Genomic DNA, 20,570 nt, shown 5'->3' on the forward strand with positions numbered 1-20,570 from the left:
CACAGAATCCCTAAAAGATCTTAAGCAGTTAAAAATATTGAGCATAGAATTTTAAGTATTGGCCAACTATTTTTAAAATCTAGACACATACAAAAGTAAGATAAAACTTAGTGTTAAAACAGTTCCTTTAAAGAAAAACAAAAAATAAACAAACAAACAAAAAAACAAGATCAATCACTCTAATTTTCTGGCTTCTGGACCCATGGTTTCCAATACATTCTGAATCACTGACATTTTGCTCCTAATGCTCCTGACGCAGGGCACTTAGTTCCTGAGGGCCTTACAGTCCACACCCTCAATGTCACTAAAGTGACAGAGATAGGCATAGAGCCCCCCTTGTTTGGAGAAAGAGAGAAAGAAAAGGAAAAAAGCAAGTAATTCTCCTTAATTAGAGCTAACTGGAAGATATAACAGAAAAAGAATATTAGAGATAGCTTGGGACCAAAATAAAATCATACAAAAGGGAAGTTAGAATCTCCAATTTGCTACTTGAGAAACTCTATACACTGTAAGAATGGACTCTTTAAAAATACATCACACATGGCTAGGCGCGGTGGCTCACGCCTATAACCCCAGCACCTTGGGGGGCCGAGGCGGGCGGATCACTTGGTCAGGAGATCGAGACCATCCTGGCTAACACGGTGAAACCCCGTCTCTACTAAAAATACAAAAAATTAGCCGGGTGCGGTGGCGGCGCCTGTAGTCCCAGCTACTCAGGAGGCTGAGGCAGGAGAATGGCGTGAACCCAGGAGGCGGAGCTTGCAGTGAGCTGAGATCCGGCCACTGTACTCCAGCCTGGGCGACAAAGCGAGACTCCATCTCAAAAAAAAAAAAAAAAAAAATACATCACACAGGAGGAGCCGCGAATGCAGACCTAGATCTGAGGCTGTAAATCACGGGAAGAGCAATGAGGACTATTCATTTCAAGCAAGTCATTTTACAGACAGAGCCCTGATATTCCAGTAAATGTGCTCAAGATAAAAAATAAAGTTGGTCATATATAAAAAATAAAGTTGATTATTAATGCTATAACTTCCTATTATTACTTGTTGGGGATTAATAGGCACGACCTCTTCAGCTGCAGAACAAGGGACACACATATTTTAGAGCAAGGAAAAGGCTGCGACGGAGAGCCCCAGTTTCAAGACTCAGAGCAGGACCGGCTGGCTGGCACACCCCGCAGTCTGAACGCACAACACGAGTCGAGGCCATAAGCTGACCCAGGACCCCAAGGATCCCCAAGAGGGTCAACCATGATTAAAGAAATGGGAGAAGCAACTGCTGCAGGAAGAACTAAAAGGACAAGCATGGCAAGCCACGTGCAGCGATGATTCTTCAACACCCAGAGCCTACACACTCAAGTCTCTCTGAGGCTCTCTCATGATATGCTTTTGGGAAAAGGAAGTATTCAGCCATGGGTACACTTTTACAGAAGTACTACTTCAAAAAACCAGAAACTTTCTTACCATTAGGACTTACTGAAAAGAGACAGAAGTAACTTTACCAAAGGTTCCTCTACTGCAGTGGTTCCAGACTCAAGGGGAACAGGGGGCCTCTGAAAATCTCTCCCTGTCCCTGCCTGCAATTCACACGGCCTTAGGAGTTATTTTATAAATGGGGTATGGTTTCATTTCTCTGCTTAGAAACCTTAGACAACTTCCTACAAGCACTAGGCCAAGCCGACAAGCCTCAGGACAGCGAAGCACCTGCGCAGTTAGGCCTGGAAACTTCCAGCTCGCTCCCCAACTCCCTGCCACCGGTCTACGCTTCAGCTCTAACACCCATGAATCCACAACCATTTTCTGTTCATGAAACTTCCTTCTTTTGATTCCTTCTGAAAAACTCGTACTTAACCTGAAAAGCTCAACCTAGACAACAACACAATCCCTGATAAGCCCTGTCTGTCTCGTTCTGCCATTCTGTACACATTCTGTACGCATGTCTCCTTGGCACGTTTGACTTTTCCAGCCTGAGTTGTCTGATGTGCCCATATCTTCACTTTTCGTATACAGGCATTTGTTTTCTCGAGTTCACTCTGCTCTGAACCTACCCTCCTTTTCTGCCTGTCAGCAGTGACGTCCCTGCCCATCAGGGTGCCTGGCTCCCAGCCATCCGACCCCGAGGACCACCCAGTCTTTCCCTTAGTCCACAGCGAAACCCTGGACATGAACTCTTTTCAAAGCTACTAACTCAATTTCTGCTTTCTGACCATAACCTTCTACGTATACTACCCTTCAATCTCTCCAGTTCCAACTAACCTGCATTGCTACCTCATGCAAACCTCTAGTCCATGAACCCACCTTCACTTCTCAACTAGACTTCAGCTTCAAGGACGTGCTCATCCGTGTATTGCTGACTCTCGTGCATCCAATGCCACCAAACTCATGCTAATTCCCACCCAGGACCCACCTGATCTTTCAAGCATCCATAACAGCACACAAAGAGACAATGTCTAGATCCAGTACAGACTTATGAATTCCAACCACAGCCTTAACAAAGGCCAAAATCCATAAAAATTAATCATGTCAACCAACTCTAAGGCTGGTGAGAAGTGAGTAAAATAAGGATGGTGAAAGAGCAGGCCTTCTCCTTGGCCTTGCTGTCAGAAGCCTATTAAACACTTCTTCCTCCTCAGTTAATCCCCCTTGTACTGTCCTCTGTGTAGGGGACACCAGGTACACTACAGCTCTTATCGCCCTCTGTATCTTGCTAAGAGCTGCATGACAAGAGGGGAGAGGGGCTGAGCAATGATTGTGATCACAGTAATCCAAAGTTCTTTATGCATAAGTTCTGTTCTCAACTAAATTTAAAATCCCCCACATAATTTGAAGGTCTATTTTACTATGTCAGACTGCACACGTATCTGGTTTCCTATTAGATGAGGATTTTAATCCTTCAAATTATCTAGCATAGTGTCTACAACATAAATTCCTAGTAAAGAAACGACGTACCAGGGGTGGGTCAAGATAGCTGTGCGTTGCTGACCACGTCTGGGGGGTGATCAGGCTGTACAGGGGGAACTGCTGCTGGGGGCTGTACATGGGAGGGAAGTAGAACGATGTCGCGTAGCGCTGCTGGGCATACAGGTTCACGTCCAGGGGTCTAAATCCATTCTTTGGCAAAAATGTGTTTATAGCTATTGCCTTTGCTTTTATCCGCGCCTGTTTGAAAATATGTAAGTTTCTATTAGAATACTTAAGAACATCAATTTGCAAATAAACAAAGAATAACCAATGGTCTTGCTTACCTTAATTGGTTTTCCTTGAAAAGTTTTGACTTCTTCTCGAAGGTATTTGTAAGCCTAAGGGCAAAATTAAGTACAAAATTCCATTTGATTAACCTTATGAATAAGAGGCACCAATAGGTCACTCAATAGCTCAAATAGGGAAATATATAATTAAATTATGGTGAACAGAACTTAGAATAATGATTCTTGACACCCCCTGGGTCACAGATCCCTTAAAATAACCTCATAAGAGCTATGGAACGTGTGTACCCCAAATTCTCACAAACAAGATTTGTACACAATTTTGTAAGTATTAATAGATGCCACAGAAGTCTCCCAAAGACCACTGGCTAAGAACCTTGGTGGAAAATGGTGAATACTGAGTTCCTAGTATTAATCCCAATTTCAGATTAGGAGTATGCAGTTCAGGAAATACCAGACTGGAAGGAAAAGGATGAGGATCATAACATTCTTTACACATCTCCTTGTTCTTCTCCACACTAATTCTACATTAAACCCCTATAAAACTGTGAAGGCCCTGCACCTCTGATTCAGTCTCATCCGATCACATTCGCCATGCAGGCTGGCAGAGCTCACGCTCAGCCCCACAAACATGGTTACTCTGTCTTCCGTTCCCCTTCCCCTCCGTCCAATTCAAACCCATCTTTCAGGTTTCTGTGTTTTCTTTTCTGAACCCCAGATATTGTTTATACCATTTAACACTTCATAATACATGTGTTAGTTTCCCCACAAATAAGATGCTTCCTTCCCTTAAGGGCAGGAAAACTACTAACTCCTTACACCTCCTGACAGAGCTTACTTCTCAATACCACTAAAAGCATCTTCCAACACACAATGAAGTCTGCTGGGAGATGAAGATTAGGTTCAAATTTCCCCCCAAACACTTTGCAAATAGTAAAACTTTTCTCTGCCCAGACAGAAGAACAAAACTGATTTTCCTAGGTTGCTTAGCTTGCTGTCCTTAGAAAGTAAAATCACATGATTTTATATTGCTATAAAATTGTCCATACAAATATACTCATTTAAGTTTCTACAATTTGATTTCCTCTGCAGATTATATTCAAACTTACTATCACAAATAATCTCAACGCCCAAGTTTAGTCCCAACATGCACTAATACTAAAAACTGGTAAACTATGCCATTCATAGGGTGATGGTGGAAAGAACTTACCTGTTGTGCATCAGCTTCTGTTTCAAATGTAATAAACCAATTATCATTATATGCAAATTCACAGTTTATAAATTTTGGTAAATTATCTCCTTTAAATAGTGCTTCTACTTCCTACAGGAAATAGAGATGTTAGAAATTAATTCTCAACAATGCCACTTCTTGTCCTCACCAAAATTTTTTAACAAATGCATTATCTGAAGGAACTATCCTTAAACAAACTAACATACCATGATGCCTAGTAACTTTCTATTCCAAAAAGGATGAGGATTCAGCAGAGCTTCCAGAATCAGAATCACAACACCACAGAGAAAAACAGCTACAGCTTCCCCTACTCTCAAGATACCATTAAGCTAAATTAATGTGAAAACTATCACACCATTTTCTGGGCTGATAATTTCACAACCTTAAAAAAAAAAACAAAACAAAACAAAAAAAAAAACCTTGCTTGGACTTCTGCTTCTGGCCATGATGGTCTAGATTTACTCTCCCAGATGACTCAATTAAAAAAACGAAGACAAAATGCATGAAGAATGGTTTCAGGCCCTGAACCCCAGCATGTACACGAGTGTGATCCCTGAGAGGGACATGAACAGGGTACAGGGCGGGGATTGGTGGCCCTCAGTGCCTGGGCCGCAGAGCCCGCAGGGTAAGCCTGCAGATGGCCTTCCCCACATCTCCAGCCTGGAAAACAACTGCCTGAAGGATGAGAGGGAACAAGCCCAGGGCAGGCTCACCAAGACAAGAATGGTTTGTTTTCCCACTAGCCACCGTGGAAAACTCTCCTAAACCCACAGGATAGCAGGGACAGTGGCTCAGAAGGGCACTGCTTCAGCCGTGGGGAAAATGAGCCCTGGAGAAAAGGCTGCTCTGATTCCACCTAACAAGTTGGCTCCAAGTAACTTAACTGCATTTCAAAACAAAGCTCAAGAATATTTATTAGAATACAAAAATATTCAGTAAAGTAAAATTTAAAACGCCAAGCATCTCCTCCAAAATCACAAAGCATGCAAAGAAACAGAAAAATATGACCTATAATGCAAAAGATTAGACCTAGAAATGATAGAGATGATAGTAGAGACGATAGACTTAATACACATAAAACGTTTACTGCATGTATATTCCGTATCCCATGAAAGGTAAAGACTGAGCATGTTAAATATACACGGAAGATTTTTTTAAAAGACCCAAATCAAACTTCACTGGAGATGAAAAATACGGTGTCTGAAATTAAAACTACACTAAATAAAACAAACAGCTGGCTAGACACTTTCTGAAGAAAAGGGCGAAAGGGAGAAGAAAACATTTAACAAAATAATGGCTCGATAAATTTCAGGTACAAGAAGTTTGAAATCTACACCAAAGTATATTGCAATCAACTTGCTTAAAAGCAGTAGTAAAATCTTCACAGCAGCTAGAGAAAGACTTATTACACACAGAAGGACGGTGATAAAAACCACAGAAAACATACCAGAAGAGAGAATATCTTTAAAACACAGAAAGGAAAAAACCCCATCAATCCAGAAATCTATATGCAGCAAAAATACCTTTCATAAATAAAGGTGAAAAAAAAAAAAACATAAATAAAGGTGAAATAAGATTTTCCCAAATATACTAAAGCTGAAAAGAATTCATCATCGGCAGACCTGTACAAGACATGCTAAAGGAATATCCAGGCAGAAGGAAAGTCCAGATTTACATAAAGGAATAAGAAGCACTGTAAATGGTAAATACTGAATAAACATAAAACACGTTTTTCTTATTTTTAATCTCTTTTTAAAAATGACTTGTTTAAAGCAAACACAACAACGATGTATTGTGAGGCTTATGACTGTGTAGAATTAGAATGTATGACAACAGCACAGGCCAGAAGTGGAGAATGGGAGAGCGTGGCTGTAAATGGGAGAGCGTGGCTGTAAATGGGAGAGCGTGGCTGTAAATGGGAGAGCGTGGCTGTAAGGTCAAGAGGTCTGCTGCTCTGTGAATTACACGGACTCTAGTACAGTTAGAGGGTCAGCTGAAAACCCTACAGAAAGGGGGTCCAATCTTTTGGCTTCCCTGGGCCACACTGGACGTGGAAGAACTGTCTTGGGCCACACGTAAAATACACTAACACCAACGATTGATGAGCTTTTTTAAAAAAAAACAACTCATAATGTTTTAAGAAAGTTGATGCATTTGTGTTGAGCTGCATTCAAAGCCGTCCTGGGCGGCAGGCGGCCCACGGGCTGGAGAAGCATGCCCTAAAGCACAACTGAAAAACAGAAACAAAGAGTTATACCTAATAAGTCAAAAAAAGGAGATAAGAATACACATTTAATCCCAAACAAAAGGAGGGAAAAGGGAAAGAAAATGAAGAACAGAAGAGACAAACAGAAAACAAACAGCAAGATGAAGAATTTAAATTTAATCATATCATTACATCATTAATCTCTTAAATGTAGATGGGCTACGCTCTGAATTAAAAGACAGAAATTGGGCCGGGTGCGGAGGTTCATGCTTTGGGAGGCCAAGGCGGATAGATAATAAGGTCAAAAGATCAAGACCATCCTGGCCAACATTGTGAAACTCTGTCTCTACTAAAAGTACAACAGTGGCTTGGCATGGTGGCGCATGCCTATAGTCCGAGCTACTTGGGAGGCTGAGGCAGGAGAATCGCTTGAACCCAGGAGACAGAGGTTGCAGTCAGCTGAGATCACGCCACAGCACTCCAGCCTGGCAACAGAGTGAGACGTCATCTCAAAAAAAAAAAAAAAAAAAAAAGACAGAAATTTTCAGATTGGATAAGAAAAACAAGACCCAATTACACACTGCTCACAAGAAATCCACTTTAAATACGAAAACACAAACGGGTTAAAAGAGGATAGAAAAGACCTACCATACTAATGTCAATCAAGGAACGCGAGAGTGGCTATATTTATACCAGATACCAGAAGAAAACAGCAACAAGGAAAACAGGGCCATTCCATAAAAAATTTCTAGCCAGGTACACTTCAAAAAGTACAAAAGGAACTTGACAACCAAATGAACTACAGGAAAGGATTCCAGGGATTCTAATGCCCTATGCTGTTGTCCCCATCACTGGTAAATGCTTATTGGTTAAAAGACAAAACACATCAACGCAAAAGTCACACTTGACTAATGGTAAATTAGGATTATGACTTTTAAACTCAAACAATAATACTTTCAGGCCACTAGACCATCAGTCTACTAGTGGCAAGAATGGCTGACTCCTCTGCCTCTGGCAAAATCCTTTTTTTTTTTTTTTTTTTTTTGAGACGGAGTCTCGCTCTGTCGCCCAGGCTGGAGTGCAGTGGTGCGATCTCAGCTCACTGCAAGCTCTGCCTCCCGGGTTCACGCCATTCTCCTGCCTCAGCCTCCCGAGTAGCTGGGACTACAGGCGCCCGCCACCTCGCCCGGCTAGTTTTTTGTATTTTAGTAGAGACGGGGTTTCACCGGGTTAGCCAGGATGCTCTCGATCTCCTGACCTCATGATCCGCCCGTCTCGGCCTCCCAAAGTGCTGGGATTACAGGCTTGAGCCACCGCGCCCGGCCGGAAAATCCTATTTTTAAGAAAATCAGAATCAGTATTTAAAATGTACATCACTGACAAGCACCTAGTGACATTTAAAGAAGAATTTTCTGGAAACTCTTAGCCTACATTTCTAAGACCCAGTAGAAGGGCTCTATAATAATTATACAGAGTCCTTGGGAACTTCTTTTCTTATGTGGATTGTTTTAGGCTACTTATTTTCCTTCCTTTTTTTCCCAATTTTTAATTTATCAAAGTTTCCTTTAAACCTTCTCTCTTTAAGACTTTCATTGCTCAAGTTTTACAACAGATATAAGGTCAGCAGTTTTGAATAATATAAATACTCCAAAATCAATGTCTACTGCTAAATGCAGAAAATTCTCTTTGGTTAAAGTTTCACAAACATTTCAAGTCTTAAAAATTAGGATCTATGTTTTAAATATTACTTTAAGTTAATACAGATGTCCAAATTAGTCATAAGAAATATGCTGGTCCTCGGCCGGGCACGGTGGCTCACACCTGTACTCCCAGCACTTTGGGAGGCCGTAATCCCAGCTACTCAGGAGGCTGAGGCAGGAGGAGCACTTGAACCCGGGAGGCAGAGGTTGCAGTGAGCCAAGATCGCGTCACTGCATGCCAGCCTGGATGACAGAGCAAGACTCCGTCTCAAAAAAAAAAAAAAAAAAAAAGCAAGAAATATGCTGCTCCTTCATATTCAGACCCTTAATAAAAATAGGAGGAAAAAATTACAATCCGAAATTCTTTTTCTCCACATACTACAATACAGAACTAGTAAAGAGAGGCTGAGTTGAACAGAAGGACCACACTTACATGAGAGTAGACCACACTTACATGAGAGTAACAAAATTTCTCACGCCAGGCAGAGAAGTTTGTTGGAATCCTAACCTTTGTCACATGCTAGTTTTCCTTAAGAAACTCTCACACACACTGACCCACTCGGACTGAAAAGCTAAATTTGGAAGCCTGAGCAGCGATGTCCATTTCCTCTGCAGAGAAGGTGTGTGGAAAGACGCAGCATGAATGACGAGGCGGAAATCACATGAGAGATGAGACCAACGACAAACCCAGGCTTCCTGTGGCCTGCAAGTCCCCAGAGCAGGCAGAGTCCGTTTTCTGAGGTAGGATAAACTAAATTCCCAGCACCTCATACAAAGACTTTGCTTCATGATTTCAAGGTGTAACCATCAGTGTGTTTACTACACAGAGCAACTCAGTTTAGGCATCTGGATAAACAGCAGATTTTATAGCAACATGTAACAGTAGATAGCTTTTCATTACTTTTAAGCTATCAGATACTGTGGTTCCCTAAAATTACTGCCCAAGTCGGGTGAATCATGAGGTCAGGAGTTCGAGAGCAGCCTGGCCAAGAGGGTGAAACCCTGTCTCTACTAAAAAATACAAAAATCAGCCAGGCACAGTGGCAGGCGCCTGTAATCCCAGCTACTCGGGAGGCTGTGGCAGGAGAATCGCTTGAGCCTGGGAGGTGGGGCTTGAAGTGAGCCGAGATCGCGCCACTGCACTCTAGCCTGGGCAACAGAGTAAGATTCCGTCTCCAAAAAAAAGAAAAAAAAAAAAGGACTCCCCAAGTTCCCGGTTCTCTGAGAGGGGCTGTGCTGGCTCGGACCAGGCTCCCGGTTCTCTGGGAGGGGCTGTGCTGGCTCGGACCAGGCCACTCTGGTGGCTCAGGGAGTTCTTCATGATGCCTCTTTGACATAAAAATACTTGTTTTGAAAAGTTATTTATCACAAAAGTGCTTTTTTCTTGATTTGTGGGTTTACTAATCTTATTTTTAAATGAATATTTAAATATGTTATTTTTAATTTCTAAATATAGAAATGAATAAACCTTCACTATCTTATTATAAGGAGTCCTGGGATCAAAAGGTTTGGGAATCATTCCCTCCTACTCTGTAACTCAGTGTGTGTAAATCCTGGGAAAACAGTGTTAATGTAATTATTCAGTCTAAAAAACACACAGCCCAAAAAAAAACACAAAAGCAAAAAAAAAAAAATCAAAACCAACAAAGACCTTTGGGAAAATGTCCAAGTAACCTTCAGAGGAGAAATTACTTACTTCCACAGGGGTAGATTCAGGTATTTCACGCAATATTACTATGCAGCGATTCTGATTTGGCCTTACTTTCTCTCCCTTTTCATCCACTTGGACTAAAGGTAAAGCTATAAAGAGAAGAAAATTCAATGGTCAAACAAAAATATTAAAATGCCAGTGGAATGTGTTACATTCTATTACTATATTACTAAATAAGCTAAATAAACCTGCAAATAATGGGTAAGCTGTCAAAACTTTTGCTCGTCTAACACAATCCACAGGTTTTAAGCCGATCTCACATGTTAGTTTTCAAAACTAAGGAACACGAACATTTAAAACCCTGCAAGAGCCACAATGTATGTCACACTATGAAACAAAGGTTCTAAACAGCTCGAGCACTAAAGCAGGTAAAATCCAGGGTTAATGGCCTTCTCCTTTCCACAAGTGCCTCAAGTGAAATAATCTTGTCTTATAGCTTGTTTCTGTGTGCCCTTCCCTGGAGCCCTGGTGATCATCTCTTACCTAACGGTCCTGCACTGTTTACATTAGGACCCTGGCGTGACTGCGGTAACAGACCTAATTCAGATTTTGCCAGTTTTTACATAAATTGTGTTTTGGTGTCACGTCTATGAAACTATGCAATGTGCAGATTTGAGTCTCAGCAAGTAATGATGACAAGGAGGGCTCAGAGGTGCCCACTGTTGCAAAGATACAAATCACCAGCATCAGGATGAAAGTGGCAACATCATTACAGGTTCCATCAACAGGAGAAAGGTACCAACGGAATATTATGAAAACGTTCACACTAATAAATTATGTGAAACAGAAACATTTCTTAAAAGACATAAGCCATCAAAGCTCACTCTACAAGAAAGGTAACTGGGGCATGACCGTAATTTAATTTTTTGTATCTTAATCTGACAAAAGATCATCAAAGACTCATATGCTGAAAACTGCAAAACACCGCCAAGCGAATGTTTTAAAGACCTACATAAAGACATAGTCTGTGCTTGTGGGTTGCAAAACTTAACATTGGTAGAATGGGTAAATTCTCCTGGAGTGAATTTACAGAATCAATGCAATCCCAATAAAAACACCAACAGGACTTTTGGAAAAACTGTAATGATGACTCTAAAATTCATACACAAATGCAAAACATTTAGAAGAGCCACAACAAACCTGGAGGTTCCGTACCTACTTTAAGACTTACTATAACGTTACAGTGATCAAGACACTGTAGTGTCAGCATCAAATCAGACAAATCATCAAGGGAATAAAACACACGTTCCAGAGATCAACACCCATGTGCACAGGCAGCCAGCACAACAAAAGCCCAGACACGTGGGTGCTGCAGCAGATACACACAGGACACACACCCCACACCATGACAAAACATCAGACACGTGGGTGCTGCAGCAGATACACACAGGACGCACACCCCACACCATGACAAACATCAACACAAAAAAGATCACAGACTTGAACGTTCAAATGTAAAACATAAAAGGAATAAAAGGAAAACTATTAGAACCTTGGACCAAGCAAAGATTTCTTAGGTACAACACCAAAAGCAAGATCCGTAACAGGAAAAAACTAACAAATTGGACTATAAAAATTTCTACTTCTGCTTCTCAAAAGACACTGGTAGAACAAAAAAACCAGCTGTACACTGAGACAGCATATTTGTAAATCACGTATAAGGACTTGTATCCAGAATACCCGTAATATATATTTCAGTGTACACACATACATCGACAACGTGACTGTGGGGCAAAGAAGCATCTTTTCAACAAGCGCTGCTAAACCACTCCACATCCACAGGCAGAACATTCGTCTAGGTGCAGACCTGGCACCACCATTCACAAAAATTAACCCCAAATGGATCATGGACCTAAGTGTAAAACGCAAAACCTTAAGTCCTAGAAAACACAGGAGAAAATCTAGAAGACCTTGGTCTGACAATAACTTCTTAGACACCACACTAAAGACAAGATCAGAAAAAACGTCATAACATTTAAAACTACTGCTTTGTGAAAGGCAATGTCAACAAGATGAGAAGCCATTGACTGATGGAAAATAGGTGCAAAAGACACATCTGAAAAGGACTGTTAACATCAAAATGCACAAAAAACTTAAAAACTCAACAAGAAAATGAACAAGATTAAAAAATGGGCAGAAGACCTGGACAGACACTTCACAAAAGATTTACAGAGGGTGAATCTACATATGGAAAAACGCTTCACATCATATGTCACAGAGAACGCAAATGAAGACATCAATGAGATGTCACTGCACACCTATTAGCACAGCAAAAATAAACAACAACGACACCACCAAGTGCTGCCGAGGATGCGGAGCAAGGGGAACTCCCATTCGCTCCCGATGGGAACGCAAAGTGGTTCATCCACATTGGGAGACAGTTTGATGGTTTCTTACAAAACAAATCATATTCGTAGCATATGATCTGGCAATTGTGCTCCTTGGTATTTATCCAAAGGAGCTAAAAACTTATGCCCACGCAAAATGTGCACACAGATGTTTACAGGAACTTTATTCACAACTGCCAAAACTTGGAAGTAATCAAGACGTCCTTCAGTGGGTAGATGGATAAAGAAACTGTGGGACATCCAGACGATGAACTATTATTCAACACTAAAAAGAAATGACCTATCAAGCCATGAAAAGACATGGAGGAACCTTCAACGTATATTGCTAAGTGAAAGAAGCCAATCTGAAAAGGCTACATCCTACCGGATTCCAACCCTAGGACATTCTGGAAAAGGCAAAACTACAGAGACAGTAAAAAGATCAGTGGCTTCCAGTGATTGGGGGAGGCGGGGATGAATGGGCGGAGCTCACAGGATTTTTAAAAAAATTTTTTTTATTATACTTTAAGTTCTAGGGTACATGTGTACAAGGTGCAGGTTTGTTGCGTATGTATACGTGTGCCATGTTACATATGTATACATGTGCCATATTGGTTGGTACATATGTATACAGGTGCCACAATGAGTTAATGGGTGCACCCGCTAATTCATCATTTACATTAGGTAGATCTCCTAATGCTAACCCTCCCACCTCCCACCACCCCACAACAGGCCCTGGTGTGTCATGTTTCCCTTTCCGTGTCCAGGTGTTCTCTTTATTCAATTCCCACCTATGAGTGAGAACACGCAGTGTTTGGTTTTCTGTCCTTGTGATAGTTTGCTGAGAATGATGGTTTCCAGCTGCATCCATGTCCCTACAAAGGACATAAACTCATCCTTTTTTATGGCTGCATAGTATTCCATGGTGTACATGTGCCACATTTTCTTAATCCAGTCTATCAATGATGGACATTTGGGTTCGTTCCAAGTCTTTGCTATTTGAATAGTGCCGCAATAAACATACGTGTGCATGTGTCTTTACAGCAGCATGATTTATAATCCTTTGGGTATATACCCAGTAATGGGATGGCTGGGCCAAATGGTATTTCTAGTTCTAGATCCCTGAGGAATTGCCATACTGTCTTCCACAATGGTTGAACTAGTTTACAGTCCCACCAACAGTGTAAAAGTGTTCCTGTTTCTCCACATCCTCTCCAGCACCTGTTGTTTCCTGACTTTTTAATGATTGCCATTCTAACTGGTATGAGATGGTATCTCATTGTGGTTTTGATTTGCATTTCTCTGATGGTGAGTGATGATGAGCATTTTTTCATGTGTCTGTTGGCTGTATGAATGTCTTCTTTTGAGAAATGTCTGTTCATATCCTTTGCCCACTTTTTGATGGGGTTGTTTGTTTTTTTCTTGTATATTTGTTTGAGTTCTTTGTAGATTCTGGATATTAGCCCTTTGTCAGATGAGTAGATTGCAAAAATTTTCTCCCATTCTGTAGGTTGCCTGTTCACTCTGATGGTAGTTTCTTTTGCTGTGCAGAAGCTCTTTAGTTTAATTAGATCCCATTTGTCAATTTTGGCTTTTGTTGCCATTGCTTTTGGTGTTTTAGACATGAAGTCCTTGCCCATGCCTATGTCCTGAATGGTATTGCCTAGGTTTTCTTCTAGGGTTTTTATGGTTTTAGGTCTAACATTTAAGTCTTTAATCCATCTTGAATTAATTTTTGTATAAGGTGTAAGCAAGGGATCCAGTTTCAGCTTTCTACATATGGCTGGCCAGTTTTCCCAGCACCATTTATTAAACAGGGAATCCTTTCCCCATTTCTTGTTTTTGTCAGGTTTGCCAAAGATCAGATGGTTGTAGATGTGTAGTATTATTTCTGAGGGCTCTGTTCTGTTCCATTGGTCTATATCTCTGTTTTGGTACCAGTACCATGCTGTTTTGGTTACTGCAGCCTTGTAATATAGGTAATATAGTTTGACTTCAGGTAGCATGATGCCTCCAGCTTTGTTCTTTTGCTGAGGATTGTTTGCAGGTGACATGATTGTATATTTAGAAAACTCCATTGTCTCAGCCCAAAATCTCCTTAAGCTGATAAGCAACTTCAGCAAAGTCTCAGGATATAAAATCAATGTGCAAAATCACAAGCATTCTTATACACCAATAACAGACAGAGAGCCAAATCATGAGTGAACTCCCATTCACAATTGCTTCAAAGAGAATAAAATACCTAGGAATCCAACCTACAAGGGATGTGAGAGAGAACTACAAACCACTGCTCAACAAAATAAGAGAGGACACAAACAAATGGAAGAACATTCCATGCTCATGGATAGCAAGAATCAGTATCATGAAAATGGCCATACTGCCCAAGGTAATTTATAGATTCAATGCCATCCCCATCAAGCTACCAATGACTTTCTTCACAGAATTGGAAAAAACTGCTTTAAAGTTCACATGGCTCAGAGGATGTTTAGGTCAGCAAAATTACCCTATATGATACTGTAATGGTAGACACATGTCACTATACAGTTGTCTGAACCCACACAATATACAATACCAAGTGAACCCTTATGTAAACTGTGGACTGCAGGTGATAATGATGTATCCGTGTAGGTTTCATCAATTATAACAAATGTTCCTCTGCTGAGGACTGTTCACATGGGAAGAGGCCATGCATGTGTGCAGGGGATATAATGGGAGATCTCTGTACTTTGCTCACAATTTTGCTGTGAATCTAAAACTGTTCTAAAAAATAAAGTACACTGGCCGGACACGGTGGCTCACGCCTGTAATCCCAGCACTTTGGGAGGCCAAGGCGGGCGGATCACGAGGTCAGGAGATCGAGACCATCCTGGGTAACACGGTGAAACCCCGTCTCTACTAAAATACAAAAAATTAGCCGGGCAAGGTGGCGGGCGCCTGTAGTCCCAGCTACTCGGGAGGCTGAGGCAGGAGAATGGCGTGAACCTGGGAGGCAGAACTTGCAGTGAGCCGAGATCACGCACTGCACTCCAGCCTGGGCGACAGAGCAAGACTCTGTCTAAAAAAATAAATAAATAAAGTATACTTCTAAAGAAAGGACTCAATTGTTAATAAAATTAATAAACTATGTGTGGGACATCTAAATAGACACTACTGCAAGAAGAAAAAAGAAGGCAAATAAGCACATTTTAAAAATGTTCAATTTCATTAATCATTAGAGAAACAGAAGTTAAAACCTCAAAAAGATACCACTATATAGTTATTAGAAAACATAAAATTAACATGATTGCATACCAAGTGTCAGAAGGATATGGGAAAATGGAGCTCTCATCCCTGCTAGTGGTGGCCAACCGTAAAATGGTCCAACCACTTTGGAAAACAGGTGGGTGGTTTCACAGTTAATCATACACCTAACAACACAATCCAGACATTCCACTTCTGGCTATCTACCCGAGAGACAGGGAAGCACATGGTCACGCAGAGACTTTCACACAAGTGTCCACAGCAATTTGTAGTGGTCAAAACCTGGCAATAACCTAAATGTCTAACTGGTAGGTGCATGAACCAACTGGGAATATCCATTTGAAAGAATACTTCCCAGCAAAAAGAAGCAATCACCTACTAATCCAGTAAACAACAAAATAGTTATGCCAGACCAAAAGAAAGTGATATTGCATAATCGACTCCATTTACATCAAATTTGTAAGTACTGCAAACTAATCTGTAGTGACAGGAAGCAAATCAGTGCTTGCCTGGGGAGGGGTAGAGGAAGCTTGGTGGGGGTGGCTGTGATGGCTGTGTTTGGTATCATGATTGTGGTAGTTTCATGGGTGTATAAATATGTTAAAACTTACCAAATGTACACTTAGAATGCATAATTTATGGCATGTAAATTCTACCTCCATACAGGCAGGGGTGTCACTCTCTGCACTTCACGCCTCACCCAACTCACCTGCCTCCATGACGTGACACTGAATGACGAGCTTCAATCCCATTCATGCTTTCCCACCATCTCCATGCTCCTCTGAACCCACAAAAATCTCTGTGCTTCAGCTTTACACACCCCTAAGCTTTATATACATGGTATCACCTTGCACAGATTTGGAAATATGCTTTTATAAACATTATAATTTTAAAATTTATTCTTGTTGGAATATGTAGGCCTAGCTCACTGTAACAGCTCTGGTACTCACTGTGTGAATATAACAAAATGTATTTATTCTGGTGACAAATATTTTAGCATGTCTTTTTAATTAGCAGTTTCAGTTATATTAAGGGTAAAAGCAGCACTTGAATCAGACATACTAGGACATGCACTGTATGTTTATTATGACATTAAAAATAATCTAGAAATGTAACTTACACAACTTAACGCAAGAGCTGTAGTATTCAAAGTAAAATCATTCAGACAATCTTGAGTTAAATTTTTAAAAAGATAAAATTAAATATTCATCAAGTATCTGCTATGTGTCTGAGTCTCTGTTAGGTATTTTGGGCACAAGATTTAAACATAAGATGAGGCCAGGCATGGTGGCTTACACCTGTAATCTCAGGACTTTGGGAGACTAAGGCGGGCAGATCACTTGAGGTCAGGGGTTTGAGACCAGCCCTGCCAACGTGGTAAAACCTCGTCTCTACTAAAAACACAAAAAATTAGCTGGGCGTGGTGATGCATGCTTGTAATGCCCAGCTACTTGGGAGGCTGAGGTAGGAGAATTGCTTCAACACAGGAAACAGAGGTTGCAGTGAGCTGAGGTGGCACCACTGCACTCCAGCCTTGGCGACAGAGTGAGATTCCATCTCAAAAATAAATTCATTCATTCATTCATTCATCCAATTTAAATTAAAAAAAAAAAGTAAGATGAGAACTTTAATCCTGTGGACCTATTTATGACATGTTCATCCTCTTAAGAACTACAATTAATGCAATAACTTGCTAACGATATTCTTATCACACCGGTTCTTACAAAGGCATGTACATCTCTGTCCAAAAATCGAGTGAAAAAAGACAAAATGAGAAACTAAAGAGATGAGTGCAAATGGATAAAAGGTAAGTCATAAAGAAGGCAGGAGGAGATGGGACGAAATAGGTGACGAGGCTGCCCTGGATCGCCTGTGGGCAGGTGGGCTCTGTTAAGTAACCACACAGAGCAATTTAATATCCTCATGGCCGGTGGAAACCACTTCTTGCCAGTAACAATCAACTGAGAAATCATCCCAGTGGGGCAGCAGCATTTGCAAGGTCTGTCCTAAAAGGAATAACTAAACCTGGAACTCCTAATCGTAACCAAAAAGACTTCAGAGTATAAACAGGGACAAGAATGCTGCTGGCCTTTCAAAGATGGGGCCCAATTCAGCTGGCACAGACAACAGCTTCTGTTCTGCATGGTGACACCAGGGAGCATGGCGCCATCCTGGGAGATGGCAGAGCCACTCTCAGAACTCACAGTCAATGGTAATCATGTTTGCCAGTTTCTTCACTGTCTCCAATAATTTAATAACCCACGATATCTGTCTAAAAACAGAGAAATAGAAAACTTGTATTTGTGAAAAGAAAATCCAACTACACTCTAAGGTAAGATGCTTACCTTTTTACACTACTGTAAAGTCAAATCCACACAAGAATAAAAACACCTGCACAAACTGTCGCCAGTACAGTTAAGCCAGGGACAATGTGGAAACCCTTCTATGTGAGTAGAGGCAGTGGACTTAAATGAGACTTGAGGTCAGGCTTAGCAATGTCCAATCACTCAAAACTACGCAGGGGGCATCGTCAACACTTCATGCTTAAACACTGTTTGATGTTGCCAAATTTCAAAGAAACAACTTCACTCACAACATAATTTTTTTTTTTTTGAGACGGAGTCTAGCTCTGTCGCCAGGCTGGACTGCAATGCCACAATCTCAGTTCATGGCAACCTCCGCCTCCCGGGTTCAAGCGATTTCTCTGTCTCAGCGTCTCAAGTACCTGGGATTACAAGCACGCACCACCACGCCCAGCTAATTTTTTGTATTTTACTGGAGACAGGATTTCACCATGTTGGCCAAGACAGTCTCAATCTCCTGACCTTGTGATCCGCCCACTTCGACCTCCAAAAGTGCTGGGAATATAGGTGTGAGCCACCACACCTGGCCCACAACACAATTTTAAGAAAAACTGCAATAATTATTTCATCAAAACATAAACAGGAAGTTGCAATTTGAAAGAAACACCTTTAGTGGCAAAACTGTAATTAAAATGTATTTTACTTTAACTATAAATGTTATTTTTATTTTGTTTTTCATGAATGAAACAGCTATCTTTAAAATTCCCATTAAAAAGATTATTTTCTACTTCATATGGCCCAAAACTTGTTTGAGGTTTCATAATGGATCCAACTGGCATTCCCAGGACTATCAGGCGCTACTCCAGAATTACCAGAACTGAGCAGAAAGCAACGGAGGCAAGAGAAGAATCTGACTTGCCATCAAGGACCTTAATGTTTGATGGCTATACATTTAAAGGTTCACACTGAGAAGACAAATACTCTAAGGACAAGTATTATTAACTTAAAATTGTCGTTTACTTACATCTTAGCACTTCCACAATCAAGTCCACATCAGTGCTGAGCTTCTTGATGTGGTCGAGGTTAGCCACCGTTGTGATTGGCACATACTGGTCACTGTCCATCTGTGATATAAGATACATGTCACTAGCAAGGTTCTCCCTGTTGAAAGAAAACAATCTCTTTTAATCAATATTTCTTTAAAAAGAAGTTTCACCTACTGCAATTCCAGTTTCACAAGAGGCATGAGTGTGGCATGGTATTGCTTTGGAGTCAAATCGGAGCCCAGGACCCATCTGTTATTTGCTGTCTCTCCGGCCTCAGTTAATTTTTTTCAAAATCTCAGCCTTGAAGAGGCAGGGAGTGCAAAAGTAAAAGTATACTGCACTTTCTACAATCAAAATTCATGAGAAGATGGTTATTTTTAAATAAGATCTAATTATTTGTAGCTGTCATTTTGCCCTAAGAAGTATTTGAGGAGTTTATTAAAAATACATACAATTTTGTTAGGCTGGGCACAGTGGCTCACGCCTGGAATCCCAGCACTTTGGGGGCTAAGGTAGGCAGATCACCCTGGCTCAGGAGTTTAAGACCAGCCTGACCAATATGGTGAAACCCTGTCTCTACCAAAAATACAAACATTAGCCAAGCATGGTGGCAGGCACCTGTAATCCCAGCTACTTGGGAGGCTCAGGCAGGAGAATCGCTTGAACCCAAGAGGTGGAGGTTACAGTGAGCCGAGATCGCACCATCGCACTCCAGCCTGGATGACAAGAGGGAAACTCCGTCTCAAAAAAAAAAAAAGTAAAGTACAGAAATCCAGCTGAATGAACAAGAAAGGAAAACATAAAAAGGCCAAGATCATGTCATTCACAAAATTCCTCCTGTGGACTCCGGAACACTCACTAGAGAGCCTGTATCCAGCCCTGGCTTCCTGGCAGCCAGAATTGAAAAGAAGGAAACAGTAACTTTACCCACAAAATCCAAAGGTGAGCCACAAATCATCAGCAGTTTGGGCCACGATGAGCTATTTTCTGGTGTTTTGGTCAAAGATCAATGTTTCCTGTGAATTCTCAAGGCATCGTACCATGTAGTAAACAAGGTCCTAAGAAACATTTCAAAACTGAAAACAGTGCTGGGTTCCTGGGGCCTCTGCTCAGTGTCCCTCGGTGAAGGCCCATGACTGCCGATCAAACGGAGGCCATGCAGGAGGAGGCCCTGCTCCACCCTCATCTCGGCCGCCTTCTAGTTGTAGCTGATTTTGGCCCCATGGGGCTACAGAAGGGTGTGAGTGGCAGAGGACTAACACCTGTGGCCCCCAGGGTGCTCCACTGGTGCCCCAGCACCTCTTGCATCTACTATGCTCAGACTCCAAACGTGGAACAGCATGGGCACGGGGAGGAGGCCAGCAGAGCCCCTCACACCTCCACTCAGACAGCCCACAGGCTTCAAGGAGCCCCTAGTAGACACCTGTGTGGGATCCTCAGGGCTCCAGAGAAAACACCGGGAAAATCATCATCGACAGAAAACCTCACACACGGCCAATCGGTTGTCGCCACACTCAGAGAAATTACATCAAACCCAAGCCCACCTTCCTTTATGTCCAGTTCTGCCATTGGAACTTTAAAGGTTTTACGAAGAAAAT

The 20,570-nt window shown here is 41.4% G+C and overlaps 1 protein-coding gene across 6 annotated transcripts in view; it reads right to left on the bottom strand.

Annotated features, from left to right (window-relative positions):
• Positions 1 to 20,570, bottom strand: part of LARP4B (La ribonucleoprotein 4B) — an 84,417-nt gene that overhangs the window by 14,854 nt on the left and 48,993 nt on the right. For all 6 annotated transcript variants that reach the window (XM_017885817.1, XM_017885816.1, XM_017885820.1 and 3 more), the window contains 5 exons: positions 18,951 to 19,087; positions 10,042 to 10,145; positions 4,419 to 4,529; positions 3,248 to 3,301; positions 2,952 to 3,161 (listed from right to left, as the gene is read on the bottom strand). In XM_017885817.1, coding sequence (XP_017741306.1) covers positions 2,952 to 3,161; positions 3,248 to 3,301; positions 4,419 to 4,529; positions 10,042 to 10,145; positions 18,951 to 19,087 — 616 coding nt within the window. The remainder of the gene's footprint in view (positions 1 to 2,951; positions 3,162 to 3,247; positions 3,302 to 4,418; positions 4,530 to 10,041; positions 10,146 to 18,950; positions 19,088 to 20,570) is intronic.

Source organism: Rhinopithecus bieti, unplaced genomic scaffold (assembly GCF_001698545.2).
Source record: "Rhinopithecus bieti isolate Rb0 unplaced genomic scaffold, ASM169854v2 scaffold_15437, whole genome shotgun sequence".
NCBI classification, from domain to species: Eukaryota; Metazoa; Chordata; class Mammalia; order Primates; family Cercopithecidae; genus Rhinopithecus; species Rhinopithecus bieti.